This window comes from Somniosus microcephalus, chromosome 1 (assembly GCF_052327205.1).
Source record: "Somniosus microcephalus isolate GS21.2 chromosome 1, FLI_Smic_1.0, whole genome shotgun sequence".
Taxonomy (NCBI): Eukaryota; Metazoa; Chordata; class Chondrichthyes; order Squaliformes; family Somniosidae; genus Somniosus; species Somniosus microcephalus.
In genome coordinates, this window is record NC_140987.1 from 304486285 (window position 1) to 304505055 (window position 18771).

General features: G+C 47.3%; 1 protein-coding gene across 1 annotated transcript in view; it reads right to left on the bottom strand.

The window, feature by feature from the left end:
- Positions 1-18771, bottom strand: part of mpdz (multiple PDZ domain crumbs cell polarity complex component) — a 399568-nt gene that overhangs the window by 250259 nt on the left and 130538 nt on the right. Inside the window, exons 15-18 of the mRNA XM_085986223.1 lie at positions 18417-18587; positions 8830-8913; positions 6237-6425; positions 5800-6009 (exon numbers count right to left, since the gene is read on the bottom strand). Of these exons, the coding sequence (XP_085842349.1) occupies positions 5800-6009; positions 6237-6425; positions 8830-8913; positions 18417-18587 (654 nt within the window). The remainder of the gene's footprint in view (positions 1-5799; positions 6010-6236; positions 6426-8829; positions 8914-18416; positions 18588-18771) is intronic.

Consider the following 18771-nt stretch of genomic DNA (forward strand, 5'->3'; position numbering starts at 1 on the left):
GTCTGTAGCAGTGCATTTAGTGGATGTAACACTGTGGATAGGTTGGGCAAGAACTTGTGATAGTAGTTCACCAGTCCAAGATATGATCTCAACTGAGACACATTTTCAGGTGCTGGTGCATTAATCACAGCTTCACTCTTGTCTGGAGACTTGTGTGAACCGTCCTTGTCAATCACATGTCCACAGTATGCGATTTCCTTTTTGAAAAACTCACACTTGTCTCGGTTCGCTCAGAGCCCATACTCCCGTAACCTGATGAGCACCTGTTCGAGGTTGGAAAGGTGGTCGTTGTCATTCTTGCCAGTAATGATGATGTCATCAAGATAACACTGAGTACCTGGGATCCCCTGCAGGACTTGGTCCATTGCCCTTTGCCAGATTGCAAGAGCTGATGCTATTCCGAATACCAGCCGATTGTACTGGTAAAGGCCTTTGTGCGCATTTATTGTCAGGTACTTCTTTGATGCATCATCAATTTCCATTTGGAGATAGGCTTGGGCCAAGTCAATCTTTGTGAAGCGTTCCCCTCTTGACAGGGAAGCAAAGATGTCCTCAATGTGAGGCAATGGGTACTGTACTGTGTGGAGGACTGGGTTAACAGTCACTTTAAAGTCTCCACAGATGCACACTTTTCTTGGCTTTCCTGGTTTTGTGCTGGAGGTTTTCTTCATCACTGGAACTTTTGTGTGGCCCATTCACTCCAATCCACCTTGGACAGGACCCCTAACTGCTCCAAGTTCTCCAGCTCTGCTTCTACTGAAGGGCGAATTGCATAAGGCACTGGTCTGGCCTTGTGGAACTTTGGATTTGCATTCTCCTCAATCTTAATTTTTGCTTTCATGCCCTTAAGTGTTCCTATTCCCTTCTTGAACACTTCCTGAGAGTCAGAGAGTATTTGTGACAGTCTCACAGGAGTGGCGTTGCTGTCCTCCTTTGCTGACACAAACAGTGCTTGGTGTGCCAGTCCAACTGTATTTTCCTGAGCCATTCGCGTCCCAGCAATGGTGGTCCTCCATTTTCCACTACATAGAGGTTCAATTGCGGTATTTTCTTTTCTTTGTATGTCACTGTCACTTTTATTTTACCTTTGGGGTACACGCTTTGTCCTGTGTATGTCTTTAACAGTACTTTAGTTGGCCTTAGCGGTATGTGTGAAAACAGTCGTTTGTAGTCATGTACAGAGATCACTGTTAAAGCTGAGCCTGTGTCCAACTCCATTTTCAGCCTAACTCCTGCCACTTCTGGAGTAATCGATATTATTCTGTGATCCCCTGTCTCTTTCACACTGTGTAGTTTTAGACAAGCCAAATCCTCTTCCTCTGAGTCTGTGTCACTTTTTTCTTTATCTGAACTGTCTTCAGTCACGTGGTGTACCTTCTTGTACCTATCTTTGAAAGGTTTCTTGTTTTCAGTCACTTGATGTACCTTTTTGTTACTCTGTATTGTATCAGTTTTCGGCTTCTTATTTGCTTTGCAGACTCTTTCAATGTGCCCTCGTCTGCAGTCTTTGTCTTTAAACCAAGTCATTGTGGTCATGTGACATTTTGCCACAGCGATAGCACTTCTTTTCTTATTTCAGTGACATTTTATTAGTTGAATATTCCAGGGATTTTTGTTGAATTTCTAAAGCACCACGTGCTGCTGCTTCATATTGCAATACTTAGAGCCTTCTCCAATGTGAGGTCTTTTTCAGACAGGAGCTTCTTTTGTGTGCTTTCACTTTGCATTCCACACACAAATCTGTCCCTCAATGCGTCTGATAAGCCCACTCCAAATTGGCAATGTTCTGATAATTTGCGCAACTTTGCCAAATATTCAGAAATGCTTTCATTTTTGCTCTGGTTCCGTTTATGGAATTTAAATCTTTCGGCTATGAGCAGTGGTTTGGGGCTTAAATGGTCTTGGAGTGTGTCCACTATTTGTTTGAATGTTTTGTTTGCTGGCTTTTCAGGGGTTAATAAACTACGTAGCAGCCCGTATGTCTTTGCGCCCATAACACTCAGCAAAACAGTGGCTTTCTTTTCTACCTCCACTCCGTTAGCCTCACAGTACAACTTCACTCTTTCAATGTAAGTTGCCCAGTCTTCAATGCTGCAATCGTGCCAATAATCGCCATTTTTTTTTCCAAACCCGTTTTTCTTTCTTTACTAGTTAGCTAGCGTCATGCAAGTCCTGTGCACTTTTCACTTGACTTACATATCCCCTGCCTAGCTCAGCAAGCGTGCTCCGTTTTCTCTACCTTCTCGCTCCTTTCTTCCAAATTTCGGTGTCCTCTGGATGCGATGCCAGAATAGGAAGACATAGGTTCATAATTCTCGTCGCCAATTTGTTGTGTTTGTACCGCTATACACAACTACATAAAATAATAAAGTAGCAGAGACTGAGAGTAACTTCAAGTGATCTTTACTTGTTAACTGGAACTTCGGCACTGACTATACAAATCGATATGCGTCTGTTATATACGCTCGCAACTAAGGATGTACATCCGCAAAACAAAGTAGTTCCTTCAATGTTGTATACATTACAGCCCTCAATGTGGAAGTCCCATTAGCGAAATGACACACGCCACAACTGCAGCAGTAGCCATCAGATTTTTTTTATTTACAGTAACCATCTGATGGCTTTTTAACATTAAACATCAAAGGCACGGTGGCATAGTGGTTAGCACTGTTGCCTCACAGCGCCAGGGACCCGGGTTCAAATCTGGCCTCGGGCGACTGTCTGTGTGGAGTTTGCACATTCTCCCTGTGTCTGCGTGGGTTTCCTCCAGGTGCTCCGGTTTCCTCCCACAGTCCAAAGATGTGCGGGTTAGGTTGATTTGGCTATGATAAATTGACCCTTAGTGTTAGGGGATTAAATATGTGGGGTTACGGGGATAGGGTGGGATATGTGTCGGTGCAGGCTCGATGGGCCGAAATGGCCTCTATCTGCACTGTGGGGATTCTGTGTGATTCTGTGTGTGTGAAATTTCACCCAAGTGACTACCCTTGTGACTATTTGTGCAGTATCTTTCTCTTACGCGTGCTCCTACGTGGTGCTTCCCCTGTGGCTTCAGCAGATGTGGAGGCCCCTTGCTCAGTTTCTTGCTGCTCCTGCCTCAACACCTTTGGCGGGCGTCCTCTGGGGTTGCGAACCTGTGAGGGTTCGCCAACAGTCTGCTGCTTCTGTGGCTGTGCAGGGGTTGAGACGTCTATCTCAGTTAGGTGGGGACTCTGGTGGAGCTCTGACCGAGGGCTCTGCCGTGGCATGGAAGTGTGAGCGCTTGGAAAGGAGCCCCCACTTCCTTGTTCTCTGCCACCAACTTCCCTCTCATGGGTCAAGTCCCCCTCAGCGCTTGCAAGTGGCTTGAGAGCACCTTGCTGCACATCAGGGACCTGTATCTGAACTGGCAGTCCTACTCAGAAGGACTTCCATGAAGGTCTGATTTCTCTGTTCAATAGATAACCATTGCTCCTCCAGAGATGTCATTTTATTCAGAACACTCACCATGTTTTCTGCACTCTGGCGACTTATCACCTCCATGGAGGTTCCAATCATTTCCATGGTGATGCGTTCATGCGCCAATGACTCCACAACGGCTCTGCTCATGTTCGCAATGGACTCCTCCATTTGCTCCACACTCACATTGACCCTGGAGACAAAACCTGCCAGAGACTCCTGCATCTGTTCCTGGAGTTCCAGCACCGCTGATCTTGTGGATGGACCCAGAGGCAGAGGGTCGACATGCAGCTGAGCCGAGCTGGGAGAGTCCTGCGCCCTCCAACTAGGGCTCTCCACTGCTGTCCCTGTCTGCACAATCTGCTGATGCTCACTTGTGAGCTGTGATACACCAGGTGACAACACTGCACTATCTCGCAAAGGTACCACTGAGGTGTGAGTGTCTGCGCTGGTGCTGGGTGCGCTGAATTCTGCTGACGCTGCGCCCTCAGAGGTTGCAGCTTCCTCTGAGGAGTCTGGATGCTCAGGCTCTTCCTCCTGGCTAGTGGGGACGGGTGCTTGCGATGGTCCTGTGGGGAAGTAAAGGAAAGAGTCAAAGATGTGATGCCAAGGTTACATGCACATTGCAGATGATCATAAGTCCATCTCTTAGAGCTTCAGAATCATTATCAGCGACTCATGCAATGTCAATGAGAGATGGAAAACTATTCTGTCACCAGCTTGCTCTGATGCACCCGTCTGTCCGTTCCCCACTTGCGCATCATCCTCCACTCCCACGATCTCCAGGAGCGCATCCTCCCAAGGGGTGAGCTGGGCTACTGAGGGTGGCTCTCCTCCTGTCCTCGCTCTTTCCCTCTTATTGTGAGCTCTCTTTTCCTGCAATGAGGGAGACAAGTGGAGTTTGAGTGAGAATGAAGGAGTGAGTGTAGAGAATCCATAGCATAGATGCTTAGAAGGAGACAAAGATGGAGTGAGGTGGCAAGACCAAGGGCCCTCCCTGTGTGTTGTAAGTTGTTTTCATAGCATCACAGTGATAGGGAGTGTGAGGGCTGCATAGTCAAATAATTAGGTGAATGTGAGCATAGAGAGAGAGGGAATGGGTAAGGGTGCATGGATGTCAGTGTCAAGTGGGATGTGGAGGAAGAGATTGCTAAGCTGAGTGCTGGTGAGGATAGGCAATGGGGATCAGATTGAGGGTGATGGGAAAGTCATACTCACTTTTCCAGTGCGCAGAAGGTTATGAAACCTCTTCCTGCACTGAAGCCAGGTTCTGTGGGTTATCGACAAAGAGTTGACCTCCTGGGCCACCTGGATCCACACAGCCTTGGTCTGCTGGGGAGGCTTCTTCCTCCCTGAAGAAGGGAAGAGCACCTCTTTATTGGCTCTTGCTCCCTCCACTAAAGCTTGTAGGGCAACGTCATCAAACCTGGGAGCAGACCTAGGTCTCTCGCTGGCCATTCTGTCTCCAGGTCCCTCTAACATGAAAGGCCAAAAGGTTGGCAGTCTGCAGAAGAAGCAAGGCTTGTTACAGACCTTAAATGCAGCAGCAATGATGGCATCATCGCAGGCAAGTTTCAGACGAAAAAACGAATTGGGCCATGGGTTCCCACACACTGGAACTCAATTGCCCACTTAAGGTAAAATCGCATCATTCTCCCACATCGATTTAGAATCGGGTGGCTAACACGAAAAGCGGATTACACGACCCCAGCCCGCCCGTGACAAAATCCAGCCCCGAGCATTCACACTGTGCAGCTGTTTTTACATCGCAAGCTCCAATAGGAGTGAGATGCAGGAGGGATGAGTAGGGGTCAGCAGCGGCCCACAGTACTGCTGTGCAGCTGGGAGGAGCAGTCCTCCTCCTCCACACTCCACAGAAGAGGAAGTAAAAAAAAAACTTTCTCTACTATTTCTTCAGTGACTGCCAGCAGTCCCTTTAAGGTCCACTGCAGAACTGGAAAAACTAGTCGGAGCTTGCACAGCGTATGCTCTACCTAATTTTTCACCCATTTTACAAAAGGGTCCCGATACAGGGACAGGACCCTTCTTTGAATATTTCAGGCAGCCATCCGATACGCCTAAAGACAGTAAGGACCAATAGATATGGTGCAGATTAGTTACAAGACCTCGCGCCGAGAAATTGCTATGCATTGCGTCCATTTTACGCCCAAAAAATAGGTGAAATGCATAAGAATTTCTATGCCAGTGTGTCCAAATTGTTTTGGTTAATGTAGGCCCCGTCAAATGCCAGAATATCGGATCAGCCCCACCATGTAAATTGAGTTCAACACCCTTGCACTGGAAGAAAGCCACAAATCACATTGTATGAACTCACATATCAAAAATTTACAATAAACTTACTGGCAAAGGCTTGGCTACTCCAATTCTAACTTTGCCTCCTGATGCGCCTTTCAGTGCCTGAACAGCTTCCTCAAGAGTAGCATTCTCCAAGTTGATGCTGTTGACAAACATGAGTCGGTCTCCTGGAAGAAGTCGACCATCTTGTTCTGCCACACCGCTGGGCACTAATGACCGAATCACAATAACTGTTCGTATTGGGTCAACTGGATCCTGTGGTTCCAAGTGCAAAAATTATGTTAATAATTTAAATCTGAAAAGACAGAACACATTAACTTCTTTAAACTACTGTAAATCTAATTTGAAACAGTATTTCCATAAAAGTAAGTCACTGTATAATCTATGCATCTTCTGGAAATGAACATATGATTAAAACAAACAACTTAAGACATTGAAGGTTCTGCCACACAATCTGTTAGAGGCAGACCAGAATTACCTACCTGATAATCCAGAATGCTGAACCCAAGACCTGAGCTACCCTTTTCTAGTTCTATGTTTTGGATTTCGGCTTCCCACATCGCCAGGTGAGATCCTTGTGCCTCCACACCACTGTGCCTTCTTTCTATCTCAACCACAGCACCATCATCTGTCTCAGATGTTGCAGTAAACTCACTTAGATTGATGTGCATCTGGAAAAACAGCATTTAAAAAAAACAGGTCTTGCTTAAAATATACATTTATTGCCAAATTTAAATAAGAAAGCCCAAAGCAAGGGCCATTTGGCTCAACAAGCCCATAAAACATGGAATTCCTATCTTTGACATACCCCTTTGTGGAAAGTATTTAACTTGTACCTTATCCATTATGGGACAAAATTAGTAAACACTTAGTAAGGTATGGGTTAATCAGGAGCAGTCAGTATGGATTTGTACACGGCATGGGCTTGACTAATTTGATTGAGTTTTCTGAAGGAATCACAAAGGGGGGAGAATTTTAACCCCAAAAATGGGCGGGTGGGATGTAAAAATGTTTAAAAAATCTGAATTCCCAACCCCAAACCACCCACTTCTGGTTTTAACGGAGGCGAGATGGTGGGTGGGTGGGGGGAAACTAGCGGGTTGGCAATTTAAATATTATAATGAGGCTGCATGCCTCATATTTAACCACCATTTTAAATTTAATTCTGGCCGGCCGAGTTTTCCGGGCCTTAGGAAACCAAGCAACTAAAGGGAGGTGAGGACTGCCGAATCCAGGAGATAAGTGGGGTATCCAGTTTTCCACACCCCATAATCGGACACGCCCCCACCCCCGACCTTTCCGATCACCCCCCACGATGCCTCTGATCTCCTCCATCATGACCCTTCCGATCTCACCCCCCAACCCCGACTCTTACGATCTCCCCCCCCCAACCCTTCTGATCTCTCCCCCATGACTCTTCTGATATCCCCCAACCTCTCCGATCTCCAACCCCCTCCCCCACACCGCCGAGGCTTCCGATCTCCCACCCAGCAACTCCCCCCCCCACCACCCCCAAGGCCGCCAATCTCCTCCACCACTGACTCTTCCGGTCCCCCCCCCACCCCGAGACCTCCAATCCTGCTTTCCCTCCTCTCTGCTCCCCGACTGCGGCCTAGTGCCGAAGGCCTACCCGCCCGACAGCCAGGAAATAGGTACAAAAAATGTTAATCAGGTTCTGCCGTTAAATTCGGCAGGACCTGAGGGAAACCCGTTCTTCAGAGTTTCCCGACCTCAAAGCAGCACCCCACCCTGCCTAGTCTCCATTTCTATTACCAATGTGGACAAAGGCACTAAAGGAATGATATTGAAGTTTGCTGCTGCTGTCAAACTAGGATAACAAATTGTGAGGAAGAATGCAAGTGAGATTGTAGGCGGATGCAGACAGTAGCAGAGTGTGAAAATAGGTGCAGATACAATTCTCCATGCAGCAAAATGTGAAGTAGTATATTTAAGAATAAGAACAGTGAAAAGGTATACACCCAAATGATTAATCTCCTAACAGAGAGGAGGAAGAGAGAAATCTAGGGGTACAGAAACATTGGGCTGAATATTAACCCCCATAAACGGGTGGACTGGGATCGGGTGAGATGTTAAAACTTTAAAAATCTCAAACCCAACCCAAACCCGCACACTTCCGGGTTTAACAGAGGCAGGACGGGGGAAGCCAACCCACTTCCAGGAGGGGCGGGTTGGCCAATGAAATATTATGAGGGTGGCAGCCTCTGATTCAACCTGCTTTGCAGGTTTAACGATGGCAGGTCAAGTTTCCCAGGCCTCGGGCAACCCGGCACCTGATGAGAGGCGATGACGGCTTCAGGGAGAAGGTAAGTGCTTCCCCCCGGCACCCCCCACTCCATCAGGTTGTTAAAAACTGCAGGACGTTCGGGAAACCCGTACTTCAGGGTTTCCCGCCCTAACTGCCCCCCCCCCACCCCCCGCTCCGATCATGCAGGCCCGTAAATATCGGACCATTGTTTCCACCAAATGGTGAATCACTAAATAGGTGAATTATCAATAGAAGAACAAAGATGAAAGTTAGAAGAATTATTTTAATACAGAAGCTTTTAAAGCACTGAATGCTTTACCATAATCAGCTACTGAGGCAGAGACTATAAAATAATTTAAAAGGGAACTTGATAAGCATTTGAATAGAGCAAATATTAAAATATATAGATAGGGCAGCCAAATAGGATTGAAGCTGACAAGTCCCCATGGAGAGCTGGCTCTGGCCCAGATATGATGACCGAATGACTTCTTTCTGTACAGAGAAAGGAATGGTCAGCTATGGCCTGAAACCTGGCTGCACCTCCTTGCAGACATGTTGCAATGCATGACCTATGTGGGTGGTACCATTCAGTGACACAGGTGGCAAGCTTCCTTGGAAGCACATCATGTAGCATCACTTCCACTTCAGCAGCCAAACAGGAGTTCAGGTGCTGGGCTGTTCTATCACTTGTCTGCAGACTTATGCCTGAACTTAGCATGGATATCAACAAAAAAACAAAGATTCTGACAAATATGTACTCAATATCAACTTAAATCAAACTCAAACTAAACACAAACAAAAATCTGTACCTGTAAAAAGCCTTGGTCAACAATTGGTTCCTCTTGATCATCACTCCAAACCAGAGGCACTGATGAAGGAAGAAACTCCAATGCCTAGAAAATAATTACAACATAATCGCTTGAATAGGAGGCCACAATTATTGGTTTTCACGAGCAGACTATACACAACAATCAATCTTCCAAAGTGAAAAGTACTGCAATTTTATTAGTGTTATAAAAGAATGTGGCCCACTGAAAGTTGGGAGTAAACTGGGCACTCAGATTTTTAGGTGACATCCCCTCTTGCGATTATGTAAGTGGGATACATATTTGCAGACATTTTCTAAAATAATCTGGTATCTAGTGAGGGTGACACAGCAATTGCTGGAAACACTCAGTAGGTCAGGCAACATCTGTGGAGAGAGACCTTTCCTATGGTCATTGACCTGAAACCTTAACTCGGTTTCTCTCTCCACAGATGCTGCCTGATCTATTGAGCATTTTCTGATTTTATTTCAGGTTTCCAACATCCGTATTATTTTGCTTTTAAGACATTAATGAAGTTTAGATTAATAGACTAAACTATTAGTCTAAACTCTCTCACTTCTAGTGGAAGAATGAAGGAGAGAACAATTAAGAACAGTTTCCCTACTTAAGTAGTTTTGTCCTTAAACATACTTATCACAGTAGTCAATATCTAGTTCCATACAACACATGCTTCATTTATTCAGGTGGTTTTTAGGTCAATTGAGTACCACAGGAATTTTTCAACAGGTAAGGTGGGAGTTGCTTAGGTGCACCGGATAGGTGCCTTGTTTATTTTACTATTCGGAGCAAAAGCTTTAAAAAAGATTTTAGCTGTTGTCTAATCAGAATCAAGCCTTATCACAACATCACTATGGGACAGATAATGCAGTCCAGGTGCACCACTGCTCCTGATGTGCTGTGTGCACCTGTGCCCAAATGAGTTGAACTCACGATAATGCACTTGGTCTATCCCCCCCCCCCCCACCCCCAAAAGAGCACAGATATGCAGAATTAATCCCCCAACCTGCACTTGGCACTCCCCGCAACAAGCAGAAACCCGAGCCAGCCAACCCTCCTTTCACCTACTGAGCTAAATGGAACCACCCGCCTCAGCCAAGCAACACCCCCTCCCATACTGACCATCATCTTGGTGACTGGAACCCAGCCTTCCCTTCTTCCACTGAACATCACTTAGCCGATTGGAGCCAAACTCCTTGCCTTCCTTTCTCCATCTTTCTCTTCAGCTCTCCTTCATAAGAACATAAGAAACAGGGGCAGGAGTAGGCCAATCGGCCCCTCGAGCCTGCTCCGCCATTCAATAAGATCATGGCTGATCCAATCTTGGCCTCAACACCACTTTCCCACTCTCTCCCCATACCCCTCAACTCCCTTGTAGTTCAAATGTCTGTCAATCTCCGCCTTGAATATATTCAATGACTCCGCCTCCACAGCTCTCTGGGGTAGAGAATTCCAAAGATTCACAACCCTCAGAGAAGAAATTACTCATCTCCGTCTTAAATGGGCGACCCCTTATTCTGAAACTATGCCCCCTAGTTCTAGATACCCTCAGTAGGGGAAACATCCTCTCAGCATCCACCCTGTCAATCCCCCTCAGAATCTTATGTTTCAATAAGATCACCTCTCATTCTTCTAAACTCCAAATATAGGCCCAACCTTTCATCATACGTCAACCCCTTCATCCCAGGAATCAACCTAGAGAACCTTCTCTGCACTGCCTCCAATGCAAGTATATCCTTCCTTAAATATGGAGACCAAAACTGTACGCAGTACTCCAGGTGCGGTCTCACCAACGCCCTGTAAAGTTGCATCAAAACTTCCCTACTTTTATACTCCATACCACTTGCAATAAAGGCCAACATTCCATTAGCCTTCCTAATTACTTGCTTCATCCTCCCTCTTCTTCCCATCCCTCTCTTCCACCTCCCCTCCCTCTTCTTTTTCATCCTCTCCCACTGCCTCACCACTTCTCTGCTCCTTGCCCTTCCCCCTCTCTGGTCCAATTCAATTATCTCCCACCCTGTAGCCTCGTTTTAGCTGAGTAATGCACTTGGTCTTGACTCCAATTTCCACATGGCAGGGTGGGTGGAGAAGTCCTTTTGGCCCATTTATTCTCAGAATCTTCCACCGGAACTTTATGCTGGTATGAAAGCGCACACTTCATTAAAATTAGGCGATTATTATTACAAGGAGCTGAAGGCAAGATTTGTCATGTTCTCACTTGTAATGCATTGAGCTTCACATGCCTGGACAGATCAGTGCATTTTGCAGTGTAGACCTGCCATGATCTTAAGAGAATAGCAGTTTGCTACAAGTTACACATATTTGCCATACAGAGAGGCATTGCCATAGATAGGTGGACAGGGAGACCGAATCATAACTATTGGCAGAACAGGAGAATGAGCCAGAAGGTATCCCTTCTGATCTCCATTTACAACTTGGAAAATTTATACCAGGCTCTATTGGATGACATATTCAGCTGAGTGGGGATCAAACAGTCCTTTCTAAATGTGTACAAATCAGTGGCCCAATGGACCCTATTACTAAAATTGTTCTCTACACAACCTTGACTACTGTGAATTCATATCCATAACTTATTATAACCAGTTCTCTAAAAAAAAATGCATATAAAATGCAATCAATAGTGCTTTACTTAATGAGTGTATGGGTATTTGCCTTCTCAAACCCTTATGCTCTTTCTAAGTGCTTCCCCAACAGGAGGACTAAATGAGCTGGTTGGTTGCTGAATGTTATTGTATGACTCCTTGATACATCCTTGTTGGTTATGACGAGGCCATGTTCTAAGCATTTTGACAGGAGGAGGGTACCGTTGGAGTTGGCTTTCCCTACCCCCTCTCTGCCGATCACACCTCTCCAGAGGTCTGTGTCCTTTCCAACTCTGACGTTGATGTCGCCAAGGAGGATCAGCTTGTTGCCCGTTGGGACTTGGGACAGGGATTGTTCGAGGCTGGAGTAGAATTCCTCTTTGGTCTCGTCTGTGGCTTCCAGTGTTGGGGCGTACGCACTGGTTTCGGGCTAGGGTGAGTCAAAGAGTCATGAGGCACTCGTTTATACCACTAAGGGGAGTCTCTGAGACGCCCGACCAGTTCATTTTTTATGGCGAAGCCTACCCCATGGAGGCGGCGTTCTTCTTCGGGTTTGCCTTTCCAGAAGGTAGTGTAACCACCGCCTTGCTGCTTGAGCTGGCCTTCCCCTGCCCGCCGGGTCTCACTTAGGGCGGCGATGTCAATGTCGAAGCGTCTGAGCTCCCGGGCAACGAGAGCAATACGGCGTTCCGGTCTGTCACTGTTGGGGTTGTCCATGAGGGTCCTGACATTCCAGGTCCCTAACTTCATTTTAAAAAGGTGGAAGATGCCTGTGCGTGAATTCTTTTAACGTGGGGTGGCCGTTGCACACCAGCTACCACACGGGGTTGACAGAGCAAGGTCTTGGTCCAATGGCAAGGGGATCCAAGACGATTGGAGACCAGGCTCTGCTACAGTGGCCTAGCGCACACACACACACACACACACACACACACACACACAAACATACTGCTACTGTCCTCCTCCCTCTTCCGTCCCTCGGGAGGAGGACAGTAGTCTGCTGGACTAAGTCATCGTCCGAGTGAGGGACCGCAAGGATGTCCGCATCACCCGTGCCATGACAGGAGCTGATGACTGCTGGACAGACCACCGCCTAATCCGCTCTGTCTTCTCCATCAATGTAGCCCAAAAACAGCGGCGGCAACAGAAACAATGCCGCAGGAAAATTAATGCTGGAGCACTCAAAGACCCCGCTAAGAAAGCCCTATTCAAACTGCGTCTCACAAACAACCTGTTGACTCCCAGTGATGCAGAGACACAGAGTGCCCACAGCGTCTGGTCTGCGCTCAAGGCCTCCATAATCAGCACATGCGAAGAGACTCTCGGTCACTCAACCAGGAAACACCAAGACTGGTTCGACGAGAATGACCAAGAGATCCAGAAGCGAATAAGCCGCAAGCGCAAGGCATTTCTGATCTGGAAACAGCAACAGAACTCAAGAGCAAGAAAGCAGCTCTACAGAAGCCTGAAGGCCGAGGTCCAACAAAAAACTCGCGACCTAAAGAACAGGTGGTGGGTGGAGAAAGTGCAGGAGATCCAGCAGCTAGCCGACAACCACGACGTGCGTGGATTCTTTAGCGCAGTCAAGACCATCTATGGTCCAAGCACCCAAGGCCCTTCCCCACTGCGGGCCAAGAACGGAGAGGTACTCATCAAGGACAGGGAAGCAGTCAGTGCCCGCTGGAAGGAGCACTTCGAAGATCTCCTTAACCACGACTCTGTCTTCGACACGAGTGTCCTCAACTCCATCCCACAGCATGCTACCCGCCACCATCCCAGCATAACCCCAGCCCGGCATGAGGTTGAAAAGACCATCCGACAATTGAAGAACAAGGCCTCAGGAGCAGATGGAATCCCCGCCGGGGCACTAAAGCATGGCGGAGAAGCACTACTGGCACGAATTCATGAACTCATTTCTCTTATCTGGAAGGAGGAGAGCATGCCAGGGGATCTCAGAGAAGTGAAATAACACTGGCGAGCAAAATAAAGGAAAATCCTAAGATGTTTTATAAGTATATTAAGGGCAAGAGGATAACCAGGGAAAGGGTAGGGCCCATTAGGGACCAAAGTGGCAATCTGTGTGTAGAGCCAGATGATGTAGGCGGGGTTTTAAATGAATTTTTTGCATCTGTGTTCACTATGGAGAGAGACGATGCAGACATAGAAATCGGGCAAGGGGACTGTGACATACTTGAACATATTAGCATCGAGAGGGAGGAGGTGCTAGCGGTTTTAGCAGGCCAAAAAGTGGATAAATCCCCAGGCCCAGACGAGATGTATCCCAGGCTGCTGTGGGAGGCAAAGGAGGAGATTGCAGGGGCTCTGACACTAATTTTCAGAACCTCTCTGGCCACAGGGAATGTACCAGAGGACTGGAGAACAGCTAATGTAGTACCATTATACAAGAAGGGTAGCAGGGATAAACCAGGGAATTACAGGCCAGTGAGCCTAGCATCTGTGGTAGGGAAATTATTGGAAAAAATTCTGAGGGACAAAATTAGTCTCCACTTGGAGAGGCAAGGATTAATCGGGGATAGTCAGCATGGCTTTGTCAAGGGTAAATCATGTCTGACAAATCTGATTGAATTTTTCGAGGGGGTGACTAGGGGGGTGGATGAGGGAAATGCTGTGGATGTGGTTTACATGGACTTCAGTAAAGCTTTTGACAAAGTCCCGCATAGGAGACTGGTCAAGAAGGTAAGAGCCCATGGGATCCAGGGTGCCTTGGCGCGTTGGATCCTAAACTGGCTGAGTGGCAGGAGGCAGAGGGTGATGGTCGAAGGATGCTTTTGTGACTGGAAGCCTGTGTCCAGTGGGGTACCTCAGGGATCGGTGCTGGGTCCCTTGTTGTTTGTGATCTACATAAATGATTTGGATGAGAATGTAAAAGGTATGATCAGTAAGTTCGCAGATGACACGAAAATTGGTGGGGTGGTAAATTGCGAAGAGGAAAGCCTCAGGCTACAGGACGATATAAACGGTTTGGTCAGATGGGCGGAAAAGTGGCAAATGGAATTTAACCCTGAAAAGTGCGAGGTGATGCATTTTGGACGGACAAATAAGGCAAGGGAATACACAATGAGTGGTAGGACCCTAGGAAGTACAGAGGGTCAGAGGGACCTTGGTGTACATGTACATAGATCTCTGAAGGCAGCGGAACAGGTAGATAAGGTGGTTAAAAAGGCATATGGGATACTTGCCTTCATTAGCCGAGGCATAGAATATAAGAGCAGGGAGGTTATGATGGAGCTGTACAAAACGCTGGTGAGGCCACAGCTGGAGTACTGTGTGCAGTTCTGGTCGCCTCACTATAGGAAGGATGTGATTGCTTTGGAGAGGGTGCAGAGAAGATTCACCAGGATGTTACCTGGGATGGAGCGCCTCAGCTATGAAGAAAGACTAAACAGGCTGGGGTTGTTTTCTTTGGAGCAAAGAAGACTGAGGGGGGACCTGATTGAGGTGTACAAAATGATGAGGGGCATAGATAGGGTAGATAAAGAGGAACTTTTCCCCTTAGTAGGGGGGTCAATAACAAGGGGGCATAGATTCAGGGTAAGGGGCAGGAGATTTAGAGGGGATTTGAGGAGGAACTTTTTCACCCAGAGGGTGGTTGGAGTCTGGAACTCACTGCCTGAAAGGGTGGTAGAGGCAGGAACCCTCACAACATTCAAGAAGCATTTGGATGAGCACTTGAAATGCCATTGCATACAAGGCTATGGACCAAATGCTGGAAAATGGGATTAGACAGGACAGGGGTGGATGGGCGGCGCGGACACGATGGGCCGAAGGGCCTCTTTCTGTGCTGTAAAACTCTATGACTCTATGCCATAATTGTGACCATCTTCAAGAAAGGTGACAAGTCTGATTGCGGTAATTACAGAGGAGTTTCCCTGCTGTCTGCTACAGGGAAAGTCATCGCAAGAATCCGCCTCAATCGCCTTCTCCCAGTGGCCGAAGAGCTCCTCCCAGAGTCGCAATGCGGATTCCGCCCACTAAGGGGCATGATGGACGTCAATTACAAGAGAAATGCAGGGAACAGCACCAACCACTGTACATGGCCTTCTTTGATCTCACAAAGGCCTTCGACACTGTCAACCGTGAGGGATTATGGAGTGTCCTCCTCAAATTTGGCTGCCCTCAAAAGTTTGTCACTATCCTCCGCCTGCTTCACGACGACATGCAAGCCATGATCCTGACCAACGGTTCCACCACAGACCCAATTCACGTACGAACCGGGGTCAAGCAAGGCTGTGTCATCGCACCAACGCTCTTCTCGATCTTCCTTGCTGCAACGCTCCATCTCACCCTCAGTAAGCTCCCCACTGGAGTGGAACTAATTTACAGAACAAACGGGAAACTGTTCAACCTCCGTCGCCTCCAGTCCAGATCCAAGGTCGTACCATCCTCCGTCGTCGAATTACAGTATGCAGACGATGCTTGCGTCTGCGCTCACTCAGAGGTCGAACTCCAAACCATCGTAAACACCTTCACCGAAGCATATGAGAGCATGGGCCTTACACTAAACAGCCGTAAGACAAAGGTCCTCTACCAACCTGCCCCCGCCACACAGTACTGCCCCCCGATTATCAAAATCCACGACAAGGCCTTAGACAACGTGGACCACTTTCCATACCTCGGGAGCCTACTGTCAACAAGGGCAGACGTCGACGACGAAGTCCAACACCGCCTTCAGTGTGCCACTGCAGCCTTCGGTCGCCTGAGGACGAGTGTGTTTGAAGACCAGGACCTCAAGCCCGGCACTAAGCTCATGGTCAACAGGGCAGCAGTGATACCCGCCCTGCTGTATGCCTCAGAGACATGGACCATGTACAGCAGGCACCTCAAAGCACTGGAGGGGTACCACCAACGCTGCCTCCGCAAGATCCTGCAAATCCATTGGCAGGATAGGCGCACCAACGTCAGTGTTCTTGCTCAGGCCAACATCCCCAGCATCGAAGCTCTGACCAAGCTCAATCAGCTCCGATGGACGGGTCACATTGTCCGCATGCCCGATACGAGACTCCCAAAACAAGCACTCTACTCGGAGCTCCGGCGCGGCAAGAGAGCCCCAGGTGGGCAGAGGAAACGTTTCAAGGACACCCTCAAAGCCTCCTTGAAAAAGTGTAACATCCCCACTGACACCTGGGAATCCCTGGCCCAAGACCGCACAAAGTGGAGAAGCATCCAGGAAGGCGCCGATCACCTCGAGTCTCTTCGCCGGGGCCAAGCGCAGGCAGCACAAGGAGCGCACGTCAACCCAAGCACCCCACCCACCCGCCCCTTCAACCACCGTCTGCCCTACCTGTGACAGAGACTGTAGGTACCGCATTGGACTCATTAGTCACCTGCGAGCTCATTTTTAATGTGGAAGCAAGTCATCCTCGGTTCCGAGGGACTGCCTAAGCAGAAGACATCCTTGTGCTAGGTCCTTCAGCTGCTTGTGCCATGTCCAATGCTGCAGCGACTAGTTGGCCCTGCCCATTTCCTAGCACAACTTGCATTAGCTGAGTGAGCATCTGGGAGAGCAGGATGTGGTGTTGTCCGGGAGATAGCAGATACATTCATGCCTGCTCGAGTCATATTCTTGCTGCCGGGCACTCCTTTAGCATGCCCAGTGGTTTACAGACTTGAAAGTAGCAATGAGATTTCAGAACTCATACCTTAAGGTTCTCCCCATCTGATCCCCCTGCATGTTGAAGCTCAACAAGACAGCTCTTGCAGATTGCAGCTCAAGACCTCAGGAGCAGCAGTCTGAGCATTCACAAGAGTGCTGGACCTCACTGACACCAAACTGCCCATCATGTATCCCAACGTGCGTGAGAGTAAATGAACATACATCAGACTCCAAGACATTGCTAGAAACATCCTTTTTTAAACATAATTTTACAGATGTGTGACGATATTTGCAGATTTTTGTGGCAACTGGAAACTATGCCCTGAAACTACATGGGCATGCATGTAAATCTATGACAGAGCAGAAAAGTGCTTTGCATGTGGGTTCAGTAGCAAGTTGGTGGAGACTTTTGTTGCGTGTATAATTTGCCCATCTACCCTGTCTACGGAAATTCTGGCTAATCTTACTTTGGCAGATTTCCGAAGGTAAGCAAACCTCTTCCTCATCTACTCCATTACCTCTGTATATCAGATACCTTGTTTCGTCACGCCTTGCAAACAGAGTCTTTCCCAAACAGAGAAACCTTCCCTTTACCTACTTCTTGAAAGAGCAGCTTGACAGCTGCATCCATAAATGGCTCTATTCTTCGTACCCCCTGCGCCATTGTTTTGTCACAATTTCTTTTGACACACCAAATTTGTGTGCGAAGAAAATTTCTCTTGCCGTAAATGTCAGCTGTCATCATGCAGGAAATCCTGCTCCCCACATTAAGTGAGCTCCCAGCGCCAGACCTAGTCCAGGCCACAAGCTCACTATGAATAAATAAATGAACCCAACCCCAGAAGATCACACAAGGTCAGTCTTTTCCAAAACATGTGAACACAAAGCTCGCAGCACTCCAGTCCCAACACCTCAATGCTAGAACTGGAAATTTGCTCCCACGTTTTTCTCAGTAAACAAGGCATTAACTGCCTCATTGTACTTAACCCTACTGTGTGAGCACGAGTAAAACATTTTTTTTGGCTAACCCCTGCACCAACAGTACTAGAGGCACAAAAATAAAATGAAAACACAGCTTAAAATGATTAGAAACAGTTACCAGTAACAGTGTGTCCTATCTAATCTTTGAATTCAAATCACTCATATAAACTGACCCTTACTTTTGCAGTTCATGACATGTTTTGAAGTCATAACTTATACAAGTTTAATTCCGAGTGATCCATTATGATGTATGCAAAACCCAAACAAGTAAACAGAAGTAAACAGCTCTTTGCTGGGAGAGCTTGCAAAGGCCATTTTAACATCAGTACTGCAGCAAAAATAGTGTGTGTTAGATGCTATCGGCACAATACCTCTTCTGTTGACGGAATGGGCTCTTCTATGAGAACCATGCTATCTACGTCAGTTTCCTTCTTGACCTCCAGGACTGGGCGGCAGCAGACCATGGTGACCCTGATAGGCAAGTCCTTTAGAATACTGACAACATCTTTGTGATTCTGACCGAGGAGTGGTATTCCATTCACCTAAAATACAGCAGAGAATTACAAGAATTCTTCAATAAACCTAATTAAAATCAATGTTTGTTCATTAGAATATCGATATCTTAACTGCAACACGTTCCTCCTCAATTTATCCCATAATTTTTAAGCTGCATTCACATCACTATGTATTCAGTTCTTCAAACTCAATAATGTTAGACATTATTGT